Genomic DNA, 21,694 nt, shown 5'->3' with positions numbered 1-21,694 from the left:
GTAGTGATAGAGTATTTCAGAGCACATACAAATACAATCAAAGTACAGTGAAAAGAGTACTTTTATTATCATTGTGGAATTGAAACCAGTATCAAGTGTAAACACTGTGTCTGACATTTTCGTGTCTTGATAATGCTCCTGTGAATTTTAGTTCAGTTTATTTTCCACATAAATTAAAGAATGGGGTCCAACATACGTTTGCAAGTTAGTGTTACAATTGAGAAAATTGACTGTTTTTATCTTTGTTTGCTTAAATGCTTTCTGGACTCAGACCTGGTTCATTCACCTTTGATCAGTCCGGGTGCTTTCTCTCTCTCCTAACACACAGACAGCACAATCCACCATGACCAGGTAAGCGTTAAACAAGCTATTTTAAGTGCGACAATTCTCAAAGTAACTGTGATCTCACCTCGTTTTGCCAGGGGGCGCTGTGTCTTTGCCGTGCTCTCCGTACTTCATGTGTGTGTGAGTGTGGAGTTGACTGGTTTATATGGCAGCTTCAGCTCTCCAGCCTTCCCTCAGCCATACCCCGACAACCAGCTTCAAGTGTGGAACATCAGCGGCCCACCAGGACACAGGCTCAAACTCTACTTCACACACTTCAGCTTGGAGCCCTCAGACCAGTGTGAATATGATTATGTCCAGGTACAAAATTACACTTGTATTGTATTATAAGTACATTTACTTTTTTTATTCATGTGTCTACTATATTATGGCCTATATTATGTCGTTTTCTGATTTTCTTACCTGGGGTGTGTTTTGTTTCATTCACATGTTTAACACACAAACCCTGCATATTTAGGCTGAGGTATGAGTTATGTTTTTTTTCTAACATGTCTTCCATCTCTACTAACATGTCAGTTTTGTATAATACAGAACATTTAACTTGAGTTGTATTTTATTTGAGTACTTGATTACCTATTAGACTGCATTGCATTTGAAAGATAAACGTAATACTTTCTATTCCACAACATTTCTAAATATTCTCATAGTTTTTTACTTTTGTGAAGGAGCTTTCCACATCTTTTGTCTCATCCAAAGCCCTATGATCTTCACTTAGAAAAGAATCACAAAGAGGTTTTAGCCCCTGTGCTGTTGTGGGCGCAGTTTCACTAATTAGACGGTTTGTTGGGCTTGGCCTTAATCTATTAACAATATCTGCAGTTCTAACAAGCTCTGAGTTGACGTATTTGCTTGGAGATAGTAAAAACAAAAAACATAGGCTACTTGAATTTCTGTCTCAAACCAAATATGTCTCTTGTCTTTCTAAGCTTTCAAAATCATGCTTACTATACAGGGTGAAGAGAAATGGATAAACCCGTACAATTTGCATCTTGTCTTGTATTATTTTTGAAGCTGCAAAGTTGTCATACAGCAGTTTAAAAATGATTTGTAAGAAAAAACTTTCAATATAGCAATTATGTGAGAACTTTAACTTTAAGTGCCTATGACAGGCTCAATCACTCATTTTACTAAAATACACTTAAGATCATTATATTTAAGATTTTTGCAAAAATATTTACATTTGTTTTCCAATTTGGTAATTTTTTTAGGTGAAAATTTGTACTTCCTCGTTCTCCTCGGGAATCACACTAAAGAATTGCATAACTCTTGTAAAAACACCTTTATTTTGTTGAATTAATATTCAAAGTATCAGGAAAATTAGTTTCCCATGTAAATTGTGCTGAACTTTTGGACAGAATTTTTCCTAATGTGGTGTCATCAGTGTGTCTAGAACTCCCTACTTTGTCTGCTTCTCTATTTAATGATTAACACATTTTTCAACTTTTCTTCTTAAATTGCTTCTTGATTTGTGTAAAACTATAATATATATTTAAATCTCTCATATGCACTTAAAGTAATAATAATTTAAATGAGCTACTTTTACTCAGATTAATATTTGACCAGGCTTTGTACTTTTATTAAAGTAATACAAATCAGTATTGAGTACCTCTCTTTCTGAACTGATTTGATGATTTGGTGTGATCTTTGACCCTGTCAGTGCAGGTTTTTGCTGAGGGCAATGAGACCCTGCGGTTCTGTGGAGAAGAGAAGAAGAACTATGAGGGCAGCCCTAAGAACACAGTCATCATCTCAGCCTCAAACCTCCTGACAGTGGTCTTCAGGAGCGACTTCTCCAACGAGGGCAGGTTCACTGGATTCCAGGCTTTCTACACTGCAGAAGGTAATGGCACTTATCCACAGATTCAGAATGAAAACAAATTAAGATTGTTGCCATAGAGCTTAACAATTTAAAACCACATATCCTATCTTGTGAGTGGGAAAAAGTGAACTCAGATGTTGCAATAGCCGACAGATGTTTGTGGTCATGGTCTGCAGAACTAATCTGTTGTGAGATTAAAGCGTAAGATATACAAAGACATCATACTGTGCTAATGGCCAAAAGTCATCTGGAACTATTGTGAAAAAGCTCCATTCCCCGAAGTTTGTATGTCTTCCTGAGACTTTCTTCTTACCCAGTTTTTAAGCCAGTCCCCTCTTTATCTTGAGGGTTAATACAGCAGATCAATGTCAGATTCCTATTCTTGAAGAGATAGCGTGGACTGGCAACTTTGACTTCTTGTGATTGGATTTTTAAACACAAAGATCCATGAAAAAATTTAATAATATCTAAATAATTCCCTCCGTTTGCGGCTCTTGCAAATTCATGTGAATCTTTTTACAGTTATGTAAGTGGTTAATGGCTATGCATTCACTTTGGCCATACCGGCTTGTCAAAGCCTGATCCCGTCAGATCTCAGAAGCTAAGCAGGGCTGGGCTTGGTTAGTACTCGGATGGGAGACCACTGGGAAAATCAGGTGCCACAGTGGGGTGCCAGTCACAGAAAAAGCTGTCATTGTGTCCGTAGGCAAGACACTTCACCCACATTGCCTATAGTATGAAATTGGTGTGTGCGTGAGTGATGGTGGTGGTCGGAGGGACCGATGGCGCTGATTGGCATGGCAGCTACAATAGTAGCCTACCATCACAGGGTGTGGAGAGAAAGAATAATGAATCTATAATGCTCTGTGAAGCAGCTTTGTGACATATATCTGTGAAAAGCGCTATATAAATAAAGATTTACTTATTTACTTTATTTTGTGGTTCATCTTGCTAAAATATATGATGCAATTCTTTCTAGTACTGTTGCACTGTGATTAAAAAGTAAATAATTTTGCTTTAAAAAATGTATCACACGTTTTGTAGACATCAACGAGTGTTTCTTGAAGGTGGATGGAGAGCATGTGTGTGATCATTTCTGCCACAATTACATCGGCGGATATTACTGCACTTGTCAACAGGGATACTTTCTCCATGACAACAACAGATCCTGCACAGGTAACAGACTCCAAAAAGGTATGTTTATCTGTGGTTCAATCTAAGTCAATGGGGAGAGGGGGCAGGACCCTGACGCAAAGCTGTTTGACCAAATATTGATCTTTCTAATAGCAGTGGATTTTGTAATGTAAGTATTTCTCAGAATCCCATGCTACTACTGTGAGGTAAACTGCACAGTGCTCTAAAGCCATTTTCAATACTGTTTCCAATTGAGCCAAGTGTCACCTTCTGAAAATAGGCTATAGAACCAATCATCAGCCCATGTTAGGGTCAGGGGTTAAAGAAGTATTCAAAAAGTGTTCAAACTGAGAATTTCTCTTTGACTGTGGTTTTCTTTGAGGTCACTGTTTTTTTGGGGGGGGATTTTTTTCCTTGCCCAGAAGGAAATTGTTGATGGATCAGAAAAGAAAGATATCTGTACTATTCTGTTAAAATGTATTCGAAATGAGTGAAATGGTAAAAGTGGCTATTGATTTGTTCACCTCTTGTCAGTGTTCATAGCTGTTTTCATTTGATCACAGCTGGCTTGTGCTCACTATTTCAGTAGCTGATCTTTGCCAGTTGGTGTAGACAAGGTTAATTACTGTGGAGTCCTGCGGGAAAAGTGACTTTAAAAAGGCATTAAAAATTTAAACCTGTGCACAGTGCTAATAGTCCACTGGCACTGAGTAATTAATCACAATTACCAGTTGATGTGCTGCACATTATTATTCTTTGCCAGAGGAAAAAAGCACTGACAAAACAAATCATGCAATGAATAGGCAAAAATGATTATCTGCCTCTAGATTTCACTAATAATATGAATGGCATTGACTGTGCCCCTCTGCGTGACTCATTTGTTTTGGTCTGCCCTCACATCTGCCACACATGGCAATGCAATAACAGCAGCTAAATGAAGACCATCATTTATGAGAAATGTCTCAAACAACATTGAAAAAAGTTGCCTATTATTGTTAAACTCTTAATACTTGCATACAGCATGAATGGAGAAACTGTAACATTAAAGGTCTTAGAAGAATGCAAAACTATTATTAAAGGGACAGTTCGGAATTTTGGACACTGTGAGCCCCATTTCCTAGTTAGCCAGAGTGTTGGAGACGTGTGGAGACACTTTTTTAAATATTCCATCCAGTCCTTGTATTTGCAGAGGTTAGAGGTTTGGTGCTAGGCTAGTGCCTGTCAATGGTCATAGTTAGCCTGCCGCTATAAACAGACTTACCCACTCCACAAAGCACCCAAGGCAAAACAATTATAACGCTAGACTGTTGATGTGAATGTCTGTGTTGATAGAATAATTTTAAAAGTAAAACCAACCTTGCAGAATTTGTGTCTGAGCAGCAGCAGTGAGTTGTACTTCCTGATAGAAAGCTTGGCAGCGACAGACTGATATATTAGAAAATAGTTCCTGAACATGTGACGATTCATGCGATGCAAGGACATTATTCTGTCAACACAGACATTTACATTGATTGTCTGACGTAATAATAGTGCTTTGTGGAGTGGGTAAGATCGTTTTAGTGGCAGGCTAACTTTGCCCATTGACATAAGCTAGCCTAGCACCAGAGACATCTGCAAATACAAGGACTGGATGGAATATTTTAAAAAAGTGTCTTCACATGTCTCCAACATTCTGGCTCACTAGGACACGAGGCCCTATGTCCAAAATTCCGAACTGTCCCTTTATAAGCTATATGTGTAAAAAGCTTTCTTAAAGCTACCATCTGTAATTATATTGGCCTGTTGTATTCTCACATATCACCACTAGATGCTCTCTACGTTACTGCTGTCTTATAGTGATCCAGCTTTGGCCTGACAGACTTGTAAAAAAAAAATTAAATGAACTTGCAAATGGTTGCTTTAACAGTCATCAAAACTGTGCTGTCACAAAATGCAGTATTTGTATATAGTTTGCATGAATGAGATGTTCTATTGTGTAGGAAATGTTATATTAATATATTACAGAGTGTTTTTATAGCAATGCATTTACAAGTAAGGTACATTATGGCAGCCCTGAAATACAAAACCTCCAAACATCTACAGCAATAATCGAAGTTTTAAAAATATATCTATTATCTTCCCAGTGCCGTGTAAGAGCCAAATCTGGACTGACCTCTCTGGCATTCTGACCAGTCCTGGATACCCAAACCCATACCCCCCCATGACCCAGTGTAACCACACCATCAGTTTACCAGAGGGCTACAGAATCCTGCTGGACTTCTCTGCACCCTTTGATATAGAGAGCCACCCGGAGGTTCCCTGTCCCTACGACCTGCTCCGAGTAAGTCATGTACCTCAATATATTCCACCTCATGCTTGTGTGTGGGAGGACTATCACTGATCTGTCCACCAGTGGAGACAAACTGCTTAGACATGTGGGGCTATGCATATGTACGTTTAGGCAGGCATCAATCAGGAAAGAATGTAGTGACTAAATGTGTCTCCCTGTTTGAAAGATTTCTACCACCGGACAGGAGTATGGGCCTTTTTGTGGATCTACACCTCCGAATAACATCGATACAGGAAGTTACCAAGTCCATGTGGCTTTCAGATCGGACAGCAGTGGGCGAAACAAAGGATGGAAAATGAAGTATAGTAGTGTCAAAGTTTGATGAATGACAGCTGTAACAGGGGACAGTCGTACAATGTATGATATAGTATAGAGTTAGACTTTACTGTATGGCTTCTATGGTCGCATCTATCTTTTCATTATTCATTCAGTAAAGACAAAATATATCAGCCCCTGTGGCTAAAGAAGTGCCTTATGAGAGCAGTTAAATTAATGATGCTGTTGAATACATTATATTCATTTTTACTCCTTTTTTGACAGGTTCATATGTTTTTTATTTCTATAGTAGTTGTAGCAGGTACAGAATATATTGAAAAAAAAGTGAGTTAAGAAAAGACATTTTAATTCATGCTTTTTCTTTATTAAGTCCCTCTTTCATATTGTTTTGGTCTCAGTTTAGATTTTGACTCTTTTAAGGCATGTACATTTTAGTTTTAATTGTACTTGTCTAATCAGATGTTTGTTATTTCTGAATAAATAATTGAAAGACGAATTAAAATCACAGTTTAAATATCAATATCAAATTTGTATGTTTATGTGATTAATATTTTATGAATCTCATTATAACTGGCACACCATATGTCAGGTCAAAATAATGCATACATACCATAACATAAGTGTTGTATAGAGGTCTCTTAGCTCAGTTCTCACAGCAGTGAAGGCGTTTAACCCTTATGCATTATTCAGCTCATTCAGTCACTCTTTAGCTGTACTTCTTTATCAAAACAGTCATTACAGGCTTCTTCAGGTCTGTCAAATTGCCTCTTGTTCAGCACTTTTGAACGCACTCACCAACACTTCCTCCATCTGTGGCGCTCAAGAGGGGCAGGAGAGCACAGTCTCAGTTTACTTGGATAAAGGATTGAAATTCTCTTGTGTTGAATCATCCAGGGTCTATGTAACTCCTTGGAGGCACATGATCACATAATGCATCTGATTAACATGTTCAGGAATCTATTAACTTATGACTCTTACTACAACTACAGTACTGAAATTGATACTGCTTTTTCTGTGTGTACCGTAACAGTGGTGTAAAATAGTCAATGTGTTTGTAGGCTGTCTGACTCACACTGCACCCTATTGCAGGCTATATATCCTATGGATTCTCCATCTTATGTCACCCATCCAAACACATGCACGTGACAGGAATGATCCCTGGTGGTTGTCTGAGAGTGTCACAGTTGTCAGTCAGTTATACACAACTTTATATGGGAACTGTCCACCAGGGATTACCTGTCCCACTCTTCAGTGGCGTGGTAATAGGGAATGTGACCCAAAAAACTTTTTGAAGACTAAAATTTCTTGTTGTTAAATGCAGCCAATGACTTTGAACTTAAAAGTGCACTATGCAACTTTTCTGGTGGAGGGTACCAACTTCTGCCCACTACTCTGGAAATGTTATTGCTTTGCCTAGAATGTTCCATGATATGACTTTAAACTTATACATCTAGTATTTAATCTGTGCTCAAAAATACAATAATTCCTTCTGTGAATAGGGGCCACGTGACGTAGTCCTCTAATTTACTTGTCTCCCTCTCCATTTATAGTCTGGAACATTCTAGACAAAGCAATAACATTTCCGTGGAGATAAGTAGGTGGCAGACCCTCTACTAGAAATGTCAAACAGTGTACCTTTAAGATTACATATTACATATTAATTAATTGGAAAATGTGTCAGTAAGTAATCTGCCCCTCAGTTTTTCTTCTTGGAAGAAACAATTCCTCAACATAAGACATATTTACTGGTAATTGAAGAGATGGGAAAGAAAATATCACCATTTTCTAGAATACTGATTGCAATGTACATGATGTAGCTTTATACTGCATTTAATACAAGTAGATAAGTAGAACTATCTGAGAGTTTACGCTTCACTGTGTAAGATTAAATTCACCGGTCACTCAGTCAGAGCATGAAGGAGGCTGACCAATTAGGAGTGGGTGGGAAAATGATCTGCACTGCACTAAATCACAGTGACAATATCACTAAAATAGCATATCACCACATGGTTTAGATCATCGGGAGGCCATGGAGGAGGACTATTGTACGGCCTCAAAGAAATTCTGGCAAACCGTCCGACACCTCAGGATGGGGAAGCAGTTCTTTACCAACACTGTTTACAGTGCGGGGGGAGAGCTGTTGACCTCGACTGGGGATGTTGTCGGGCGGTGGAACGAATACTTTGAGGATCTCCTCAATCCCACCGTCACGTCTTCCGAGGAGGAAGCAGAGGCTGGGGACTCAGAGGCGGACTCGTCCATCACCCTGGCTGAAGTCACTGAGGTGGTTGGCAAGCTCCTTGGTGGCAAGGCTCCAGGGGTGGATGAGATCCATCCTGAGTACCTTAAGTCTCTGGATGTTGTGGGGCTGTCTTGGTTGACACGCCTCTGCAACATCGCGTGGCGGTCGGGGACAGTACCTCTGGACGGGCAAACCGGGGTGGTGGTCCCTCTGTATAAGAAGGAGCTGTGTTCGCATTGCCGGCAGTAAGTCAAACCTGTTCCCAGTGCATGTTGGACTCCGCCAGGGCTGCCCTTTGTCACCGGTTCTGTTCATTGTGTTTATGGACAGAATTTCTAGGTGCAGCCAGGGGCCGGAGGGGGTCTGGTTTGGGGACCACAGGATCTCATCTCTGCTGTTCGCAGATGATGTTGTCCTGATGGCTCCATCAAACCAGGACCTGCAATGTGCACTGGGGCGGTTTGCAGTCGAGTGTGAAGCAGCTGGGATGAAGATCAGCTCCCCCAAGTCCGAGGCCATGGTCCTCGACCGGAAAAAAGATGGCTTGCCCTCTCCGGTTGGGTGGAGAGTCCCTGCCTCAAGTGGAGGAGTTTAAATATCTCGGGGTCTTGTTCACGAGTGAGGGGAGGATGGAGCGTGAGATTGACAGGCGGATCAGTGCAGCATCGGCAGTGATGCGGTCGCTGTATCGGGCCGTTGTGGTGAAGAGGGAGCTGAGTCGAAAGGTGAAGCTCTCGATTTACCGGTCAATCTACGTTCCTGCCCTCACCTATGATCATGAGCTTTGGGTAATGACCGAAAGGATAAGATCGTGGATACAAGCGGTTGAAATGAGTTTCCTCCGCAGGGTGGTGGGCGCTCCCTTAGAGATAGGGTGAGGAGCTCAGTCACACGGGAGGAGCTCGGAGTAGAGCTGCTGCTCCTCCACGTCGAGAGGAGCCAGTTGAGGTGGCTCGGGCATCTGTTTTGGATGCCTCCTGGATGCTTCCCTCGGGAGGTGTTCCGGGCATGTCCCACCGGGAGGAGGCCCCGGGGAAGACCCAGGACACGCTGGTGGGACTATGTCTCTCGGCTGGCCTGGGAACATCTCGGGATCCCCTTGGAAGAGCTGGATGACGTGTGTGTGGAGAGGGAAGTCTGGGAGGCCCTCCTCAGACTGTTGCCCCCGTGACCCGGCCCCAGATAAGCGGAAGAAAATGGATGGATGGGTTTAGATCACAATTTAGTTACTATCACATCACCTATAGCCCTATTTAATTGCATTGTTGTGATTTTAAATGTGTAATAAGATACAGTCCCTGACAAAAGTCTTGTCGCTTATCCATTTTGTAGAAACAAAAGCTTATAACCTGACTTTAAATTAATCGATTGGTTTTAGAAATGTCTCATATGGAAGCTAAAACCCTCCCAAATTATGCTCAATATACTAAAATAAATTTGCTTCACTGAAGAAAGATCATTTAATGAACACAGAAAGGTCAGATTTTGGCAAGACAAAAGTTTTGTCACCTACAGAAAATTGAACAAATAATTTACTTCAAATACACAAATATGTTGCATAACGTCAGTGAATTAAGTAGTGGTGCTGTGAGATCCATATTTAATATCTTGTATGACTTCCATGAGCTTGAAGGACGCATCCATGCGGTTTGACAATGATTCATACAATTTGTTGATGAAGTCATCAGGAATAGCAAAGAAAGCAGTCTTACATGCCTCCCAGAGTTCATCAAGATTCTTTGGTTTTGCCTTCCATGCTTCCTCTTTCATTCTACCCCAGATATGCTCAGTGATGTTCATGTCTGGTGACTGGGCTGGCCAGTCCTGGAGCACCTTGATCTTCTTCGCCTTGAGAAACTTTGATGTAGAGATAGAAGTATGCGATGGAGCACCATCCTTCTGCAAAATTTGACCCCTTTTATGGTTGGGAATGTAAGAGGTAGCTAATACTTCTTGATATTTTAGGCTATTGATATTGCCTTCCACCCTGCAAATGTCTCACACACCCCCATACTGGATGTAACCCCAGACCATGATTTTTCTGCCACCAAACTTAACTGTTTTCTGGGTGAATCTTGGATCCATGCGGGCACCATTAGGTCTCCTGCAATATTTGCGCCGGCTGTGATGTAATTCAACCGAGGATTCATCTGAGAAATCCACCTTCTGCCACTTTTCCAGTGTCCATCCTTGCATTTGCCAGGCTGTGGGCCTTGGCAAATGCCACACGGTTTTTTTATTGCCTTTTGTTTAGTGCTGGTTTCTGTGCACTGATTCGACCATGGAGGTCATTTTGAGACAGAATTCTACAAACTGTTCTGGTTGACACAGGGACTTGAGGTGACCAGGCCTGGTGGAGCTCTGCTGCAGTGGAAAAGGGGCTGGTCTTGGATTTTCGAATCAACAAACGGTCCTCCCGAGCAGTTGTCTTGCGGGGTCTGCCGGACCTGGGCTTGTCAAAAACATCTCCAGTCATTTCAGATCTTTTTCTTATTCTTTGTACTTGACGCTGAGACACATTGAAGGTGTCAGCCACCTCAGCAGTGGATCTGGTCTTCAGCCTCTTGATAATTAACGCTTTGGTCTCAGGGTGGATCTTAGGCATGTTGTCAGAGGTCAAGTTGCAGTTGATGTGAAGGTCTGGTGTGCTGGGGTTCTTTTTATACACACCCACTAACTGATTGATCAGTAACTGATCACAGGTGAGGCTGTAATCTAGGATTGGGTGCATCATATGACAAGGCGACAAGACTTTTGTCTTGCCAAAATCTGACCTTTCTGTGTTCATTAAATGATCAATCTTTCTTCAGTGAAGCAAATTTATTTTAGTATATTGAGCATAATTTGGGAGGGTTTTAGCTTTCATATGTGACATTTCTAAAACCAATCGATTAATTTAAAGTCATGTTATAAGCTTTTGTTTCTACAAAATGGATAAGCGACAAGACTTTTGTCAGGGACTGTATTTGGTCATTGCTGGAAAATCAGACCCATTGACCCATACACTGGTTTGGCATTTGGATCCCAGTGGCTAAAGGTCTACATCATCAAACCACAAGAAATAAGGTCTGCAGCATGAAATGTCTACAGGCTCCTCAGGGCAGGGATTTCTTACAAAGCTAAACTAAAACTGTTCTTACTGGAGCTGACGTCAGTTAACTCCTAATGTAATCCCAGTGTGGCAGGGATCAGTGCTGTCAGATGCTCACTCAGTCCTTGTGTTGTTCCTGGTCGGGGCCAATTTCACAGGAATTACGCACACCATGACTCCTATTAGGCTACTGTTGGGAGATACTTGGTAGCAGCATGCAGCAAATAGGCCTAGAGTAAGAATGAAGTAATCAACAATGTAGCATCAAACACAGGGGGAGGATGACTGTTAAAGGTTCTATATTACACAAAATTGACTGTTGCAAGCTTTAAGCCATTGTTTTTACCTCATTAAAAGCATACCCAGAGCTGTGTTTTGTTTTACTCACACGTTTGAGTAAATCTTTATTAGTCTGTCGCCAAAGCTCAAAATGCTCTGTTCCACTTTGTGATGTCACGAAGCAGCAGTTTTCAAGTTAACAGCTCCTTTTATCTTCTGCTTAGTGGAGATGGGCAGTTCCAGGGCTGAAATCATCTAAGTGATCCTAGTGAAGGTATGTGGAGTTTAAAAACACAATGGAGCACTTTCTGTATTACCACATGACATCACAAGGTGGAAGGTGGAGCATAAATATGCAGGGTTTATGTGCTGAATGAAACAAACACAACTCCAAATATGTTTTTGATGTGGAAACATTATAACGTAGATAATAAAATATCGTAATATGAAGCCCTTTAAAAAGACTAGTTTGGTAGTCTATTGCATCATATTGAAGAATATTATGAATTAACAATCCTATTATATTACACTACATGTGATAGAAAAAGCACACTTGGACTTCATCTGCTAACAAACTCATAATTTTCCCCCAATTAATAACTCAATTTACCATGAATATTTCTACTGCCTGTTTAGTTTACCTTTCTTGGGAAACCTTTGCTATTGTATTTCAGAAAATATAGGATTTTTGTTCTAAAAGTTTGACAGTTACTATCGGCATCTTGTATCACTTTCTTTTATTTGGTGTTTCAGTTTTGTGATGTTTTGTCAGAATCATCTCGGTACTGTCATTTTGAAAAATATGAAGAAGAGAATCAAGCAATAAACCCCTTCTTGTATCCAATATTCAACTACAAGACTTTGGTGACATCTCAATCTTGCAAAAACACAGCTGCCGTATAATCGTTTTTTAAACCAAAACAGTGTGATTTGCATTACTTTATAAGGAGATGACTGTGTTGACAGCAGACATGACCTATGACTCATTTTCCTTGCATCATATAGCCAATAGACTCATAACTTCCATAATGGTATATGATTATGGGAGCATTCATCCAGAAATACTGCTTTAGTGCAACTTTTGTATGAACATAGTGATATTACCCCTATGTCAACCACAGACAAGATCTTCAGCGAGTCTACTAAAACACCCCTATTCACAATATTGTACCAAATGTAATTACACTGTATTTATGAAGCTGGAGGAAACAAACACAGAAAAGTATTGCATGTTCTGTGGTACAACAATGCTGTAAAATGGTTTGAGCCTTCAGATGCATTCCAATAAGAAGGCATTAAAAGTTAGTTCAACTTATCAACTACAGTAAATTATGAAAGTGTGGTTGATTTCCCCTCATTACTGAATCATAAACAATGATTACATTAAGACCCTCTCAGGAAAATACAAAAATACACTTTCTTTTTAGACAAAATCTATGGAGTAAACATAAAGAATAAAAAAAAAAAAACATAAATAAAAAGAGATGTTCATAAAACATGTCACATTACCATTGCATAACAAAGAAAAATATGAAAAGTACCCAAATTGGTAATTAGTTTTGGCAGCTAGTCACCCAGTTCCAAGTGGTTAAAGCCGGCAAAGTGGTATAAAATTAATATTAACATTTGTATCACAGATATTCTTAGTAACAGCCAATTCCTTCAACCCTGAGGCAGTAATATGAACTCTTTAGCAGTCTTTTCTCAGGTGAAGGCCATCCTCTACTGGTCACCCTGGGCCACTGTGTCCTGCTCTGTGCTTGTGCGGTCTTGTGTTGGGTTGCTGTCAATTTGAGAGTTACTCCTGAGGAATTGGACTGCCCGGATCTGCTCAAGTCTCTTCTTCAGCTCTGCCTCACAGGCCTGCAGCAGAGAGGACGTCCTGCCTCTGTCCCAGCCCAAAATCTGTTCCATGGGTTCCACTCCTCGACTCACCACCAGCTAAGCAAGAAAGAAAGATGGTAACACTTTAAAATAACTATACTATTTACAGCCTTGCATGCAAGGCATGAAGCATGAAGACTTAATTCATAATTTAATAGTGTATTAAGAATGACTCAGGCATAGCTATTCATTAAGGGGTTAGAAGTTAGGGTATTAATTAAATAGTTACCGTACTAAGCCTGACTCATATCAGTAAGCTATTTGTTCATTATGAATTAAGACTTTTTAGTTTTCTTCTATTTTATAGTAACTACACCTCAGTTAGTCATAATAAAGTGTTACCAAAAGATGCAATAATGTGAAAATTACATTTAAACTAGATTTAATTGTTTAACAGTGTAAGAAATGAAAGGCAACATGACCAATCTAAACACCTAATGATGGAGTTGTAAACTGTGGTGAAACAACAGAAGCAACATCACTGCAACTGCTGGTCACCGTATGATTTGAGAGGAACAGCATTTTTGTTTGACTGCTAGAGTATACCTGCAGGTCTTCTGTGGAGAGCCTGGTTTCAGGGCTAGTTTTTCCTTTCAGAACCATGATCGTCCGAGTCAGGAACCCAGACGCTGAGTCAACCTCCATCCCATCAGGGACATCCAAGTTTCCCACTCCAGACTCCGCTATAATAATGGAACAGGTTAATCCATACAGTTTCTCTTGAATTTGTGATTCAAAGACAATAGCTCCACCTGCTGTCAACACAGTAGAATTACATCCCACAAAATATAACGTAATATCAATATAAGTAGTGGAATCAGTTAATAGAAAATCTTTCTACATACAATGGCAGGCAGACTTTATATACTTTAAGATTCGAAAACAGAAATATTATATAGGTGACAATAAAATGGAATTACTTTGATGTTCAGGGCCTTGCCCTTGATTCATAGCTTTGAAGTAAAGCTGTAGCAGCTCTTTAGACTGTCTCTCCTCTTCCTTTCTGTCCAAATATCTCTGCAGTGTCTCCTGGAGGTCCTCGGTTCTTTTCTTGTCATAGCCCAGAGCAGAGGCCAGCTCAGCGTGAGGGACATCTATCAACATCTACAAGAGAGAAATGCATTCATAATAGTAACCCTGTTCAGTTCCTTTTGAGTAGCATAAAACATAAAGCCATTGTGTATGTAGTAAAAACAAATGTCATTCATAAGAAATAATGTTGCTGTACCTGTAAATCTGCCTCTGCCATGAGGATGACACTTGCCATGTCCTCCTTCAGCCGCTGAGCCAAATTGACCCAGGGATAAACAGCAGCATCCACCTCATCTGTGTCCATCAGCACAGAGTCCCGCGCCATCCACGCTGTGCCGCCATCCACTGCAAAACAACATCACTTCATTACATTATTATACATTATTATACTTACAATGTACTGTAGGAAGGTAAAGCAAAGTAAACGTACCCTTTTTAACTGGTGACCACGTCTCTTTTTCAGCCAAAAGCATAAACTTTGTGTTGAGTGGTAAACATAAAAAGTAGGCTTGATCCTCCACAATCGTACCATCTTCTTCAAGGACTACCTTGACTGAGGAGCTCGGACTGAAACCGAGGGACTCCCCTCCTGAAAAAAAAAACCAAAAACTCTTCAGTCTTTAGGTTATCTGGGGACAGAAACACATGTCGCAGAAGCTGATGCTTGGAGGTCTGCATTTTTTCAATGCCTCAGCAGAAAATGCAGATCGTTTTTATTACACATTAAAACAAACTTTATTAACTTTGAAAAAGTTCAAGTCTCAGATAGAACCACGACATAATCATCTGCTTAATTTATAAAAATAAATACAAATAGGTTAAGCATGAGAAGTGAAAGGTGTAAACACGAGTGCTTCGCAGGTTACACATGACATTGGTATGTGAGACAAAGACAGGCGTGTCAGTGTTGGTGTTTTCAGGAACGAAACTTACAGTGATTGATGTTTCACTTCGCCTTTTGGTCTGACAAGCAACTCCCAAGGTGCAAAAGTTCATTAAAAACTTGTAAACACAGTCCAATATAAAAGCTGTATTTTTAACCTTTAATGTAAAATTCATACATTATCTTCTGTATTAAACCCTAAAACTGCATGGCAGAGAAGTGATTCATAGTGCGTTGGGCAACATTTCTAAGGAATGAGAACAGGACAGAGCATTCAAGTGTAATCCAACAAGTTTCGACAAGAATGAGATGACTATTAAGATTTGCTAGATAGTAGATACGATCCAAAATGCATATAAACTCCAGCTAAATCTAATTCCACCAAACCCATTTTTTGAATCCTGCAAACACATGAAAGTTCCTGCTCTAAATTAAAAAAAAAATATATATATATATAAACTTACCCTTTATCTTGAGTTCATCTATAGACGGTACAGCCAAGCCAACAGATTTCTGGCGTGTGTAATTGCAGACTCGGCACGGTTTTCCACCCGCCATCCTCGCTTAGTCGAATGATGAATATAAAGAACTTTATGTTACTACTTTGTCACTAATAGATCCAATGGCAGTGAGAGACAGCCAACCGCGAATTTTCAGGCTTAACCAACACGGAAGTGTCTTTATTTCCATGTCTCTTCTTCAGGCTTGAGAACCACAGAAATATGTCTATGCTGCCATCTAGCAGTAGCTATGTTAACATGCACAACCAACCTTCTGATTCGAATGAATTCATAAACAGTTACATCTCATGTGATTTATTTCTGACTGTTTACACTAGTGCATATTTTGACAATGGAAATTATACAAAAATTATACAATTATACAAAAATTTAAGGAACTAGCTTAAAGGTCATATGCCATTTATGCCATGTTAGCCTGTTAACCTCCTCAAAAACATATCTGGAGTTGTGTTTTTCATCCACACGTCTGAGTAACCCTCAAAAATCTCTGTTTCACATTGTGATGTCAGGAAGTGGTAGTTTTCAAGTGTACAGTTTCCTTTTACTTGGTTAGTGAAGATTTGGCTGAAAACCAGGGCTGAAGTTATTCCAATTATTTTAGAACTCAGGCTAAATATGCAGGTTTGTGAGTTAAACATTTCTGAATGTAACAAAAACACAACACCAGGTATGTATTTGATGAAACAACATTAGATTAGAAACTAGTGTAATGGGCCCTTTAAGATACTTTCATTCAACCTAATCCTGTGTTTTGATGATCAGATTGATTTTGTGCATGTAGACACATACCAAAATCAGATCTAAATTATTGGACTACTGTTTGTTTTAGGAATTTGGCTTTACTGTCACGTTTAAATCAATATATCCATGAAATACTCTGTTTACAACATTGAACTTTAGGTGCACTTGGCCAGAAAGAGTAATCGAGACGGATGTAATCGAACCACACAACACAGCCAGAAGAAAACGAAGAAAGATGACATCTACTGAGTCTGACCCATCAACACAGGTTTATGCCTTTTACTAAAAATAACATCTATTTTGCTGACACGTGTGTTGTGAAGTGTTTCAGTAATTTTACGTGTTTGGTCGGAAGATTGCAAATGTTTGCGGCTTCAAATGGTCTTTTATGACACATGTTAGCATAGGGGCTAGTTAGCATGTTTTTGCTAACAGTAGGAAAGTTCACAGCAAGGCATTAGTTTGACATGTGACACGGTGCTTGGCTACTTTACCTAATACTGTTCAAATCTCCCTGTAAGATCTTCCCTGACAGTGTTTTATATTTAGTTATTTGCATTCTACATTCTTAGATTTTAGCCACTAAGCAGACACTGATAAAAGGTCAATGTTAGCAAGCAACAATGCTTTGCTTTTGGTGCTGCAAGCTGGCTGGCTGTAGCATCTATGTTTGGCAAAGATATGGCTCATATAGAGTGACAAGATGTCCCTCTTTGCCTGGGACAGTCCCAGTTTTGAGTCCCGTGTCTCCTATCCCAGCAGATTTATACAAAACCAGTGATTTGTCCAAGTGTTGTACAAGAAATGTCCCAGTTGTCCCCATTTCTGACCAATTTGATCCCCACCAGCAGTAAAGAGAGGCATTTATTGTGCTTTGTTTAGGTAAGATATAGAAACCATGCATAAAAATTACAATAAGACAAAAAAAAATAAGCAGTCCCTCAGATTATGACTGACCTACAAGTGAGTTGAGAATGGACAATGCAATGTTACGTGCTCTTTTCACAATTTTATTTATACCAACCATCCCAACCCAGGTGTGTCCCAGTTTTTAATTCTGAAAATCTGGTTACCCTAGGCTCATATACAATGCAATCTGGCGAATCTGTGTCCTTAAATGAGAAATCATGCAACCTGTGGCACAGATGCACATGATAAATAGATAACAATACAGAGCTTAAGACTGAACAATTCTTGTACACATTACACAATAGCTAACAATCTGATGTTGTGTAATACGCTACAATACTGTGTACTATACTGATATGGTATACATTTGTAAGTCTATTATCAGATATAAGATAATACGTGCCAGGCATTATTAGTTTGTGCTGACTACACCACTATATTTTATGTGGCCTTGTAGACTGATATTTCATCATTGTTATATTTTATACTGAAGTGGTGTTTTTAAAGGTGCACTATGTAACTTTTCTGGTGGAGGGTCTGCTGCCTGCCTGTCTCCATTCTTTGGAGTCGTTCACAGTTTGGCATTGAACTTTTTTATATTCATGGAAACAAAAGAGTAAGCATCAGGTCAAGTTAATGGTCAAATCTGTGGAGAGGCGAGACCCTACTCACAGTAAAAATATATGTTTTCTGTGTCATTTTTGAGAAATAACCCCTTTAATTCTATAAATGTAAAATACATACAAGTTAGATATTACACTGTGGAGATTTCCAGGCAAAGCAATAACATCTCCATGGGGCCAAGCAGGTGGGAGACCCTCCACCAGAAAAGTTAGCATAGTCAGTGCACCTTTGAATAAGTAAAATATACTAGTATAGTACATGTATGTTATAGTAGGATTACAGTATGTAAGACCATATCCATATGCTACATATATTTTTTAGTATACACTATATTTTTTGTAATAAATATAGTGTCCAGTAGATGGCAGTCTAACATAAGTATTGCTTCATCTCTTCAGACATCTCTTGTTCCTGGAGATGAGGCTACAGCACCTCCTCGAGACGCTCTGGTGAGTCTGAACAACTTATTAACCTGTGTAATCTTTTTAGCTTACATATTGGGTAAACTTTACTCGTTACCCAATCATGAGTGAGTTATATGAAACTTTGTTCTTAGAAAATGCTTCTATTTTATTATTTTCAAAGACTTGACTGTCACCTCGGCTTGAAAGACCTTTGTTTTTACCAAGGAGCAATTTTTAATCAAATAGGATTATACGGCATATTCCCCATACAAGATCAAGTGTTAAAGGTTCCCAATTAGCTGCTTTGGTGGCACACTGACGTCCCCAAGCTCATAATGAGAGACTTCTTCATGTTCTTGTGCTTTAGAGGAAAAGCACAGAGAAAGGTTCATTTTATCAGCCAAAGGGCTTTAATCATGTTTTTATTCCACCACCTGCTTTTAAATAATTGGTGGAGGCCATTGTTGTGTTTAAGGCGAACTCTGACTCTAGAGCAACACTTGGATCAAAGATTTAGTGTTTAGTTTGTGATTTTTAGTTAATTATAGAAGTTGATGATACTTTGTAAAACAATTCTCACTGCTCAAAGCAAATTACTGTCTTTTAAAATACTTTTGATCAATGACAACTTTTTTAAACAGTTACTGGCCTGAAAATAATTAATTACCATATTATGTTGCAACAAAAAATGTATAAAATCCAATTTACAGACTGACACTGGGGTGGTGTGCATTTATCCATACAAAATTTTACATTAACTACAAAGAGAACTTGCACGTGACATGTTTGGGCAACTGTTATTTAACATTGTAATGCTATCCAGCTTTACTTGAGGTTAAATGTTGTTTTAAGAATATGTATACATAGTATATTTATTATTATCTGATTTAATAAATTAATTGTGTAAGTAAAGCCCTTTTTGCATGGGTGCTTTAATGCATGCAGTTGTGAAGATGGTTCACAACTACAAGCAGACTTAGCAAAAATTGGTCTATAAAACTGAAAAAGCAAAATTATCCCTTCAGTTCTGCTTAGCTTTAATTTTGTGTGTTCACTGTAGGGGTGGGTGATATAGAAAAATACATTGGGACATGTACAATACAGTAAGTGTTTGCCATTTTTAATCAGTTCTTATGCATTATCAAAGTTATATGCACAATTTTGAATATCGAGTATATCTTCAAAACAACATTGACAATAGCTGGCTATTATCTGTATTTTGCAAATTTGTGCACAAGAGTTCTCAGTTATGGTGTCATTTAATTATGCATTCTTAGTATGGATATATAGAAAATAAAGATGGACTCATGACTGTCCAAAGTGTTGTGTGCCATATTTTAGTATAACTTGTGTTGTATAACTGGCAGGGGTCTTCATTCACGCCTTGTGTATGCAGTGTATTTTGCAGGTGTGTTCACTGTCCTTGTTTGGGTACAGTGTCCGGCACACCAAAGTGCTGTATTGTCGAGCCTACATGTCTCAATGTCATTCAGCACCATTCACTCTTCATCCTCCCCCCATCATCCCTTCATGCCAAGGCTAATTTAATCCTGGGGTTATTGATTGTGGGAGCATTCTCTCAGGCTTTCTTTCAATTTACTTCAATTTCATCATCCCACTGCGCTTCAAGACTGCCTCCTCAAAAAGGGAAGAAATTCTTGTTACGAGGGTCCTGATTCGAGAGTGGTTGACAAGTCCCCCCCTCCCCTCTCTCTCCACCTCCCCCCAGCACCACCAGCCTTACTTCCTGCCCCTTTTCTGCCTCTCTTTTTGATGAGCTGCTCTTTCCCAGTTAAGTGGATTATTACAGTAGGGATAATTCTTGTCACATGGCATTATTTGGATGAGGTGAATAATTGAAATTTGTGTCTGAAAGAATTTGATCTGGATGAGAGAAGAGGGAGCGCTGGCAGGGTTGGGCCTTGGATGGGGCTGGTGGGTTCGTGTGTGCGTCGGTGTCAGGCCGGGGACAGCAGTCACGTTAACAGGTTGTGACTCACCTCGCCCACATCAGCACGCCTTGGCTTGGCACTCCCCCCATTACCCCCTTCAGTGGAGCGGGGCACGGCTCTGGGGCCAAAAAGCCACCATAGGCCAGAGGGGGGCGCCGGACCTGCAGTGTGGCAGAGTGTGACCAGTCGGTGCCAGGCGGTGCTCGGGCCTCCAGCGTTGCTCTTTGGGATCACTCACTCATGCTTGCATCAGTGTCTAAAACCAAGCCCCTCCCTCCTTCACTTATCACTGCCATGGTATTCTGCTGCTTGCCACTCCTGCCACCAGTTTTTTTCCTCTGTGGCCATTTTCCAGCCTAACCCCATTGTCTTATATCCACTGCCACCTGTAAGAAACATAAACAACATATAGTCAGCTAATTACCATCTGGAAATAATGGAAATATCTCAAAATTTAGTTGGATTTACAATGTTCTATTTTCAGTTTTTAAGTAAGTACAAATAATTCAACCATCCATCCATTTTCCTCTGATTGCATTTTTTTTTTTATTTGGCTCATATTTGACTGATAAGTGTATAGACTCAACATGACACTCTTGGTGATGCCATGAATTCACACCATAGAGTGTATGGACATACAGTAGCTAACCCACTAGCCTTATTCCAAATAGGAAGTGAGCACTGGGCCGATTACCGCTCCATCAACTCCTCTCTCTATAACTGCTGCAGCGAGTTTCGTCATTTTGGTCTTAAAATCTTTCATATTAACACACTCTACATCAGCCCTGGGCATTGTACAGCTCCCGGGCCACATAAGCCCCTTCAGTTGACTCTGACCGGCCCGTTCAAGCTACTTTGGCATTACAAAATAAACATATTTTATCATTTTACCTCATGCATGCACTAAAGCTGCATTGCTTTTATTTTAGAAAATTTTTGTAAGGCAACCTCACTTTTTCATTGCTTAGTCCTAACACATCCTCTTACCAGTCTTACCAGCTTGTTAAAACAATGTTATTTACTGCTTTTTTTATAAGGAAATATAATTAATATTATGCAAAATTGAGTTAAGCATTTTGCCCTGGCCCTCCACAATATTTTCTGATTCATATGTGCTCCATGGCAAAAATAATTGCCCACCTCCTGGAAACACCATGATCATGTAGAGCACATGATCATGGTGGGTTTTTTTTCTATTTTATTTATAAATAAATTACTTTTCCTAATAT

At 39.6% G+C, this 21,694-nt stretch overlaps 3 protein-coding genes and 1 pseudogene across 5 annotated transcripts in view; 3 read left to right on the top strand and 1 right to left on the bottom strand.

The window, feature by feature from the left end:
* The first annotated feature begins 307 nt into the window (after positions 1–307).
* On the top strand, positions 308–5,964 carry masp2 (MBL associated serine protease 2). The gene is made up of 6 exons (XM_020929998.2): positions 308–351; positions 423–645; positions 2,008–2,185; positions 3,209–3,340; positions 5,422–5,618; positions 5,794–5,964. Exons 1-6 carry the CDS (start codon positions 344–346, stop codon positions 5,947–5,949), a joined length of 894 nt encoding a protein of 297 aa, XP_020785657.1. The 5' UTR covers positions 308–343; the 3' UTR covers positions 5,950–5,964.
* LOC129412459 (5S ribosomal RNA) lies at positions 2,715–2,832 on the top strand (annotated as a pseudogene).
* Positions 5,965–12,690: 6,726 nt separating the features above from the next.
* Positions 12,691–16,016, bottom strand: dffa (DNA fragmentation factor, alpha polypeptide). Its single transcript, XM_020929871.2, has 6 exons — positions 15,779–16,016; positions 14,862–15,020; positions 14,628–14,776; positions 14,320–14,503; positions 13,946–14,082; positions 12,691–13,456 (listed from the first exon to the last, which is right to left on the bottom strand). Exons 1-6 carry the CDS (start codon positions 15,870–15,872, stop codon positions 13,238–13,240), a joined length of 942 nt encoding a protein of 313 aa, XP_020785530.2. The 5' UTR covers positions 15,873–16,016; the 3' UTR covers positions 12,691–13,237.
* A 671-nt stretch (positions 16,017–16,687) lies between these two features.
* pex14 (peroxisomal biogenesis factor 14) overlaps positions 16,688–21,694 on the top strand; it is a 49,474-nt gene continuing 44,467 nt past the window's right edge. Inside the window, exons 1-2 of one of the 3 annotated variants that reach the window (XM_020929820.2) lie at positions 16,688–16,844; positions 18,508–18,558. In XM_020929820.2, coding sequence (XP_020785479.1) covers positions 16,812–16,844; positions 18,508–18,558 — 84 coding nt within the window. In that variant the 5' untranslated portion in view covers positions 16,688–16,811. The remainder of the gene's footprint in view (positions 16,845–18,507; positions 18,559–21,694) is intronic. The other 2 variants (XM_020929821.2, XM_055166175.1) reach the window with 2 other exon arrangements.

This window comes from Boleophthalmus pectinirostris, unplaced genomic scaffold, assembly GCF_026225935.1.
Source record: "Boleophthalmus pectinirostris isolate CB_2022bp ecotype Guang Dong unplaced genomic scaffold, ASM2622593v1 HiC_scaffold_8, whole genome shotgun sequence".
In the NCBI taxonomy this organism is placed as follows: domain Eukaryota; kingdom Metazoa; phylum Chordata; class Actinopteri; order Gobiiformes; family Gobiidae; genus Boleophthalmus; species Boleophthalmus pectinirostris.
The sequence above is the reverse complement of the archived record's forward strand: the minus strand, read 5'-3'. Positions and strand labels throughout refer to the sequence as shown.

What these genes read in the sequence shown, in the direction of transcription:
- masp2 (XM_020929998.2), top strand. An exon ending in CAACAACAGATCCTGCACAG is followed by an intron (nt 3,341 to 5,421) that starts GTAACAGACTCC and finishes TTATCTTCCCAG; the next exon opens with TGCCGTGTAAGAGCCAAATC. An exon ending in GTCCCTACGACCTGCTCCGA is followed by an intron (nt 5,619 to 5,793) that starts GTAAGTCATGTA and finishes CCTGTTTGAAAG; the next exon opens with ATTTCTACCACCGGACAGGA.
- dffa (XM_020929871.2), bottom strand. Translation starts at nt 15,872, where the DNA reads ATGGCGGGTGGAAAACCGTGCCGAGTCTGCAATTACACACGCCAGAAA. An exon ending in TGGCAGAGGCAGATTTACAG is followed by an intron (nt 14,504 to 14,627) that starts GTACAGCAACAT and finishes TCTCTCTTGTAG; the next exon opens with ATGTTGATAGATGTCCCTCA. An exon ending in GCAAGGCCCTGAACATCAAA is followed by an intron (nt 14,083 to 14,319) that starts GTAATTCCATTT and finishes CCATTATTATAG; the next exon opens with CGGAGTCTGGAGTGGGAAAC.